We start from the raw sequence: 8,619 nt of genomic DNA on the forward strand, positions 1-8,619 counted from the left end.
CAACATGTGTGTGCTACTATACCTTATAGTTTTTGTATTCCTTTTTTTTGGCAATTCATTAGGCAAATGCTTAGGGCTATTTTTTTTTTTCTTTCTATTCCTTGAAATGCCCTTTCCAACACAAAACTTTTAGTTTCATTTTCATTCTATTTTCACCTACGTACTTTTTCATGTAAAGTTAATTTTATATATTATGTATTGAGGTCACGAGTAGCTTCACATAGTGTTTTATAACTTGCGTGCATCATCGGCTCGAATTTTTAAGTGGTTCGGAAATGATTTTAAGGTGTGATCACTCTCATTTGAGAAGCTCGAAGTTGAAAGAATTGACCATGGTTTGACCTTTGATTATTTTAATCTTGGATTGGAGTTTCGATGGTTCCGGTAGGTCCGGATGGTGCTTTTGGACTTTGGCGTATGCCCTTTGCGTTTGGATGTTTCTGGAGGGTTTCATCATCATTTGGCGGAAGTTGACAATTTAAACGTTTAGAATTTTCCTATGTTTGACCATGGTTTGACTTTAAGGCTATTGTCATATGTAACTTGCGTGCAAAATTTGAACATATAAAGTTTAAATCTTGGATCCACCTCTAATCATATGAAAATAACTTCACTGTTACTCCACCGCTCCACAATTAAAATCCTTAAAAGTTAAATATATTAAAGGAAAATGAGAGTTGGGAAAATAAGGGAAAAAGAGAAAAATATTATATGACAGACGGCCTAAAAATGTTGCTAAAGCACTTGAATACTAGCTATCAGTTTGTTAAGAAAAATTCTTCTATAAATATACAAAACCCATGCAAAACTTAGTTCACTTCAACATACAAGCAATATTATCTTCTTTATTACTAGCAATATATAACTAGTACAATAGTTGGTTTATTCACAAACTAGCTAGCCTCTATATATATACCGGACCATCAAAGGTCACCAAGAATCTTAGTAAAAAACACCATTTTTCCAGCGAAAATGGTCACCGTCGAGGAGGTTCGAAGGGCACAGCGTGCTAAGGGACCGGCCACCATCATGGCCATCGGCACAGCCACTCCTTCGAACTGTGTTGATCAAAGCACTTATCCTGATTATTATTTTCGAGTCACTAATAGCGAGCATATGACTAAGCTTAAGGAGAAATTTAAGCGCATGTGTAAGATATTTATTTACGTTTTACTAATCATTCTTTCATTTTTTTAGAGTTTAAGTTATATACAATTTCGTAAACTGGCGTCTATATATAATTTAAATTCTTCTTTTATTACTCTCGTATTTAATTGAAGTTTTGATAATTATAAGTGTTTCTAGATTATATATAAGACAAGTTCTTCTTTATTTTAAATGATTACTTGTTAAGTATTTTCTCCTAAATTATGTTTCATCTGATATGCTTTCTTGTGATACTGACTAAATCCGACATTACACCCCTTAATATAATAATGTTGCTGTTACGAATAATAATCTTCCTTAACATTGGACTAGGAAAATTTTGAATTAATAGTACTCAACTTGGTTTGACTTTCTTTTACTTTGATTTTCAAACAAACTGGTGCAACATCAAATTGAAAAAAAAAAAAAAATTCTTACAATCTTTTCGGCAATGAACTGATTTAATATGTTTCTGAATGGTAACAAAAATGTTTATTTTTTCTTTTTCTTTGTACGTTTCAAATGAGACAAGATTGGGAGGAGAAATTGAGCTTTTCTTTTTGTTCTTTGTTGATTTTAATTGGTAGGATTAGTTACCATAATTAATTTTTTGACTTTTGAGTTCAGTGCGATTTGTTCATTTATTAATTTTTAAGTTTAAGCAATACACTCACATATTATTATTATTATTATTATTATTATTATGTTTTTCATGTAATGCAGGTGACAAATCAATGATTAAGAAAAGGTACATGCACTTAACAGAGGAAATTCTAAAAGAGAATCCCAATATATCTGAATACATGGCTCCTTCTCTTGATGCTAGGCAAGATATAGTGGTGGTTGAAATACCAAAATTGGGCAAAGAAGCAGCACAAAATGCCATCGAAGAATGGGACCAGCCCAAGTCAAAAATTACCCATTTGGTTTTTTGCACCATGAATGGAGTTGACATGCCCGGGGCCGACTACCAGCTGACTAAGCTCCTCGGGCTTCGGCCCTCAGTCAAGCGACTCATGTTGTACCAACAAGGTTGCTTCGCTGGCGGCACTGTTCTCCGATTGGCTAAGGACTTAGCCGAAAACAACCAGGGCGCTCGAGTCCTTGTTGTTTGCTCGGAGATCACTGCATTCACGTTTCAAGGCCCAAGTGATACTCATTTGGATAGTATGGTCGGGCAAGCCCTTTTCGCTGATGGAGCAGCCGCGATCATTATAGGTTCTGATCCAGTTCCAGGGGTCGAGAGGCCTTTATTCGAGCTTGTCTCTGCAGCCCAAACTCTACTCACAGATAGCGATGGCGCTATCAACGGTCACCTCCGTGAAGTTGGGCTAACATTTCACTTACTCAAAGATGTTCCTGGATTGATCTCAAAGAACATTGAGAAGAGCCTAATAGAAGCATTCCAACCATTGGGCCTTTCAGATTGGAACTCGATTTTTTGGATCGCTCACCCAGGCGGGCGTGCTATTTTGGACCAAGTTGAACTAACATTGGGCCTAAAGCCTGAAAAACTTCGGGCTACAAGACAAGTGTTGAGTGACTATGGAAATATGTCTAGTGCTTGTGTTTTGTTTATTTTGGATGAAATGAGAAAGGCCTCAGCAAAAGAAGGGCTTGGTACAACTGGAGAAGGCCTTGATTGGGGTGTACTTTTTGGATTTGGGCCTGGGCTAACAGTTGAGACTGTTGTGCTTCATAGTGTCTCCACTTAAGGGTCGTTTGGTTGCTAAATTTGATATAAAATTTGGGATTATATTTACTCCGTATTTGGTTAGGTAAAATCATTGTATTATCTATCCCATATAAGATGTAGGATTATAATCCCATGTGCTGTATTTGCTTATATTGTGGGGTGACCAAAGTATTTAATTGGTTTTCTATGTAACATTAAATTTCTTTAATTTCATAAATTATGTATTTTCTATGTTCTCAATGGCACTTATGCAAATAATATAATTTGTAATGCAAATTACTCATAAAGAAGTCCCTTCCTCTCTCTCTTCTTTCCATCTCTAGATTATAATTTAATTCTATTTTTAGTTAATTATAAATATTTTATTACCAAGTAAACATTATGTATAAGTAAAATAACTTATAATTTATTTCTGTTTTATTTGATGTTTTTTTTTTTGGTAATTAAACAATTTTATTACCAAGTAAATATGTACAAGTATATCCATAACTGAGTCTGGACATGAAGCCCCAAACTTAGTATACTCCTTCTATTCTAACAACTCCTAAGGATAGAAATTTAGTTTTTGAAGTTCAGTCCTTAAGCTACTCTGCCTATTTCCTATACAATGTATCTCCTGTAGTATCTGCCTTGTGATTGCTTCGCTACTTCTCTTTTCCTGCTGAAAAATTCTTCTATTTCTTTCCATTCAAATCTGGTAAACAGCACTTGTAATACACATCCTGTAGAGCATGGCCTTCGACCCTTTGCCTTTCATATGATCTGCTGTCCATTTGAGTTCCTCATTCCAGCCAGTTACTCTTCTTGCCAATCCTATCCATGCTAGCAGCTTCCCCCATACTACTGTTGAGAATCTACATATAAAGAATATATGCTGATGACTCTCCAACTCTTGCTCACAAAGTGGACAACTTGGATCAACTTGTAATCCTCAGCTGCTCAATCTGTGTTTGGTATATAATTTCTCCTGTACAACAAGGTATAATATGAACTTCCATCTTGGACAACCTTTGTTATTACATAATAATCTGCTCCACTCTTCTTTTGGGAAATCTCCTCTCAATTGGTTGTACATAATCCTGATAGAGAATGAATTAGTTCCTAACACCTTCCTAATATCCAGTCTTGCTTCATTTATATATTTCCCAGCCTGTAGTATCTTCCTGATTATCTATGAAGCTTGCTTCACTCTTACTTGCCATGGAATCTTCCCCTTTATGTAGTAAACATGCACCCACCTTATCCACAATTTGTCCTTCTTCATACAAATATTCCAGAGGTGTTTTAATAATGCTGCTCTATTCCATGTGCTGAGATCAGTGATGTTCAGTCCTCCTTTGGATTTAGGCCTGCACATCTTCTCCCAAGCTACCAGAGCTTTCTTACTTGTATTGGTGTCACCGGTCCAGAGGAGTCTTCTGCAAATACCTTCAACCATCTGTATAATTTTCTTTGGTAGTGGAAAGACCTGTGACCAGAAGTTTTGGATGGCAATTAACACACTCTTTATCAGTTGTAGTCTTCTTGCATAGCTTAAGAATTTGACTGTCCATTGTTTGACTTTCCCCAGCAATTTGTCTATTAAAGGTTGGCACTGGCTCACAGACAGTCTTTTTGAGCTCAGAGGCACTCCTAAGTATCTAAAAGGAAGTGCACCAATGGAAAAACCAGTAGCTTGAACAATGTCCTGCTGTATTACTGTTGGAACACCACCAAAATACATGCAGCTTTTACTTTGGTTTGCAACAAGTCCAGAAGCTTTTGAAAAATTATTGAAACATTCACATAATAGCTGTATAGACATCACATCTCCTCTGTAGAATAGCAGCAAATCATCAGCAAAACTAAGCCGGACAATGTTTAGTTTCTCACATCTTGGATGATAATTGAAATTACGCTCCTCCTTCAGCTGCTTCAGAATTCTAGTCAGGTACTCCATTGCTAATACAAACAATGGTGGTGACATTGGATCACCCTACCTTACCCCCCTTTTTGCTTCAAATGGAATAGTAGGGCTCCCATTAATAGAGATGGAGTAAGATATAGTTCTGAGACATTCCATAATCCATCCCATAAATATTTTGGGAAAACACATCCCAGTTAATACCTGCTCCAAAAAAACCCTTTCAATTAAATCATATGCCTTTTGCATGTCAATCTTGATCATGCATCTTGGTGAGATCCCTTTCCTTCCATAGCCTTTTATTAGTTCATGACTGAGCAGTACATTGTCTATCAATCCTCTTCCTGGCACAAAAGCTGCTTGACTCTCATCTATCAATGTGTTCATCACTTGCCTCAATCTGCTTGTTATCATTTTGGATATGATTTTATATACTGTAGTGCAACAAGAAATAGGTCTATACTCTCTGATTGAACTTGGGTTTTTTACTTTAGGTATAAGGGTGACTACTATGTTATTGATAGGCTTATACATTCTCCCTGTAGTAAAGAATTCCAATACTGTAGCAACTATATCATCTCCAATAATATGCCAAGCTTTTTTAAAGAAGCTTGCATTAAACCCATCACCCCCTGGTGCCTTCATGTCATCTATACCTCTTAGTGCATCCATTACATCTTCATTTGTGAAAGGAGTAATGAGCTGCAACTGTTGTCTTCTAGTTAATATTGGTCCATTCCTTATCCAGCCAGGATGAATAGCTGGCATGCTGTCCTTTGCAGTTCCTAACAGATTTTTATAGAATCCAATCACTTCTGCTTCAATACTCGTCCCATCTGTCAACATCTCCCCCTTACTGTTAGTGAGCTTTGTAATTTGGTTTTGTGTTTTCCTTCCATTCATGCTAGCAAAGAAATAGGCATTGTTAGTATCTCCCAGCTTTAACCATTGCACTCTTGACTTTTGTTTGTAGATGGACTCCTCTATTTTATCCCACTTTTCTAGTTGCAGTAATAGTTCCTTTTCCTCTTCAAACAGATTACTTGCTGGATTAGCAACCTTCATTCTGCCTTGTATATCATTCAGTTCCTTCCTTATGGTAGTTATCTTCCCTTTGACATTCTTGAACTCCTTATTGTTTAATTATTTCAAAGCAGCTCTTATAGGTTTCATGTTCCTCCATACAACTTCCATACCCCTATTCCTCATTGTCCAGTTGCTTCCCGCAATCTCCCCAAAATCAGGGTGATCAGCCATACAATTATAGAACTTAAAGGGCCTTTTTTTTGTTATCACACCTTACCTCTACCTCAATTCCCAGTGGAGAGTGGTTTGAGAAAAGAGGATTCAGTATTTGAACTTGATTAGGAGGCATATTAATCATCCAGCTGTCATTTACTATTGCTCTATCAATTCTGCTATATACATGACCATTTGTCCATGTATATGTCTTTCACACTGTAGGTAATTCTGCCAAACTACAATCTTCTATAACTTCTTTGAAATCTCTTGTTTCATAATCCTAAACTTTACTTCCATGCATTCTGTCCTCAGCCCCTAAAATAGAGTTAAAATCTCCCATCAGCAACCAAGGTCTCATGCATTGCCATGTTAAGTTCCTAATTACCTCCCATAATGATTTCCTGTCTTGTATACTATGTAGGCCATATATTGCTGAGAAATAGAATTCCTTACTAGTGTTCAGAATCTTCACACTGCCATGTATGATCTGAGAATGTCTTTCTAACACTGTATATTGCAACACATTTGGATTCCATGTTACCCAGATTCTGCCTTTACATGTATTAGATACATTATGACTCCATTCCCATCCAGGTAGTACTTTCTCAATTATTTTTGCTGCTATTGTATCTTTTACTCTATGCTCACATATTGCTATCATATCTACTTTATTATCCTTCATAAACACCTTTAACTCCTTGTGCTTAAACACTTTATTGAACCCCCTTACATTCCCTGTGACTATCATATTGAGTTTAAAGGTTTTTGGCCCATCCTCTCCATCTCCACCCCTCTACTTGGACTACATTCAGCAATTCCACTTATTATTTGTTCTTGTCCTGTTTCCACTAGGTTGTTGAAGCCATTCAGAACTTGAATGCACTGCCCAGCTACTTGTGTTCTTTGCCCTTTTGCTGCAGATTTGCTTTTTTTAACTTGTTGCCAGTCATCTCCATTCCCATCCTTCTTATCACTATTCACTTGTTGCTTATCTGTTTCCTTTTGTGCCTCCTGTTGATGCTGGTTTTGTACTCCAGTTTCTTTATTGATAGGCCTCCACTCTGTTCTCTGCTTTGCCATTGTCTTCTGTTGTTGCTGTCTTGTTTTCATCTCACCTCCTCCTGTGTTATTCTGCTTTTGTTGACAATTGTGGCCTATTTGCATACATTTTGAACAATATGTAGGTTTCCAGTCGTACCATATCTCTTGTGCCATAATTCCGCCCTTTGGGTCTTTTACTTTAATAGCATTTGGTAATTCCTTAGTGACATCAAATTCTATCAATATCCTTGCATATGAGATTCTCTCATTATTTGAAGTACAAGCATCAACATATATTGGCTGGCCAAAACCACTACCAATTTTGCTTAATGCACTTGCACTCTAACAACATAGAGGTAAGTTAGGCAGTTTGATCCAAATGGGAATTGTCTTCAAGTCCTCAGCACCAAAGTCGAAATCAGCAGTCCAAGCCTTCATAATAACTGGTCTATTATTAAGCATATGTGGTCCTGAATACATCACCCTGTCCCTTTCCTCCAAACATGAGAAATTGATCACAAAATAGCCAGCATTATGATAATATATTTTTGGTTTCATTGACAACTCCCCTTGTCCTGCTATAAACCTCTCCATAGCCCCAATCGAAGGTGATCCCCCTATGACATATACAATTGCTGCATATTTCCACTTGTTAACTTCACTATCGATATCCTCTTGTTCAAGTTCCACAATCACCTCACCCTCAACAATAGTAGGTGGTATGAATTTCAGATCCATACCTCTTTTTGCTAATTTGTTCTCCTCAAACAGCATCGCCTATGCCTTAGCTGGTTTTGGTTCAGATTCCAACTGTAACTTCCTCTGTGCACCTCCTGTTTGAGCTACTGTTCCATTGACGCTTGGAACAACTTCCAATTTCAGATCTACAGCTGGCATCTGTTGTTGAGCTGGTCCTTCCGAGCTTGATATCGTCTGCATGTTAGCCGGCGTTGACCATGTTCCTGCTGATGCTTTGTTTCCTCCACTTCGATCTGGTAGGGTTGGCCAGCTCTGTAAATTCGATGTTGCATGTTCCTTTCCTTTGTGTTTTGCTGCTTCCTCACTCAATTTCTTTTCAATTGCGATGTTTACCTCATTGACTCCTACTTTGTTCAATGTAACAGTACCATCACCTCCAATTATTAGAGGTTTTGGTGTAGCTAATCGCACCGTTTCTAGGGTCCTTCCTTCCCTTGAGTTGTTGTCTTCCTCAATCAGTAGCTTTGTATTCTTCGACGCTCGTCCTCCTGCTCTCCCCATTCCGGTGAGCGCAGATTAGCAATTCACGCTAAGATGCGTCGAGAGAGAAAGAGAAGAGAGAGAAACTAATTTTTTTCAGTGGATTAATTACTTTGTTTTATTTGATATTTTTGATAGCATCTTGAGAATGTCTTATATATCGCATTTTTATATAATACACAATTCTTTAGATATAAAAATATACAATATAAATTTATAAACTGAAGGCAGATTAGTAATTTAAGAGTTTAAAAAGAAAACTATATAATGTTATAGTTACAACATTAGTTTTCTATTCTTATGTAACATGCAACTCAAATGCAATTATTTTCAGAATATATTTTTAAAAAGA

At 36.9% G+C, this 8,619-nt stretch overlaps 1 protein-coding gene across 1 annotated transcript; it reads left to right on the plus strand.

Moving 5' to 3' along the window:
* Positions 1-809: 809 nt before the first annotated feature.
* LOC109215849 (chalcone synthase 2-like) lies at positions 810-3,121 on the plus strand. The gene is made up of 2 exons (XM_019379962.1): positions 810-1,150; positions 1,870-3,121. Exons 1-2 carry the CDS (start codon positions 973-975, stop codon positions 2,859-2,861), a joined length of 1,170 nt encoding a protein of 389 aa, XP_019235507.1. The 5' UTR covers positions 810-972; the 3' UTR covers positions 2,862-3,121.
* The last annotated feature ends 5,498 nt before the right edge of the window (positions 3,122-8,619 follow it).

Source organism: Nicotiana attenuata, unplaced genomic scaffold (assembly GCF_001879085.1).
Source record: "Nicotiana attenuata strain UT unplaced genomic scaffold, NIATTr2, whole genome shotgun sequence".
Classification (NCBI taxonomy): Eukaryota; Viridiplantae; Streptophyta; class Magnoliopsida; order Solanales; family Solanaceae; genus Nicotiana; species Nicotiana attenuata.

Bases quoted from the DNA above. Each gene is read 5' to 3' on its own strand.
- LOC109215849 (XM_019379962.1), top strand. From the start codon at position 973: ATGGTCACCGTCGAGGAGGTTCGAAGGGCACAGCGTGCTAAGGGACCG. The intron at 1,151-1,869 runs GTAAGATATTTA...CATGTAATGCAG, and splicing joins GGAGAAATTTAAGCGCATGT to GTGACAAATCAATGATTAAG.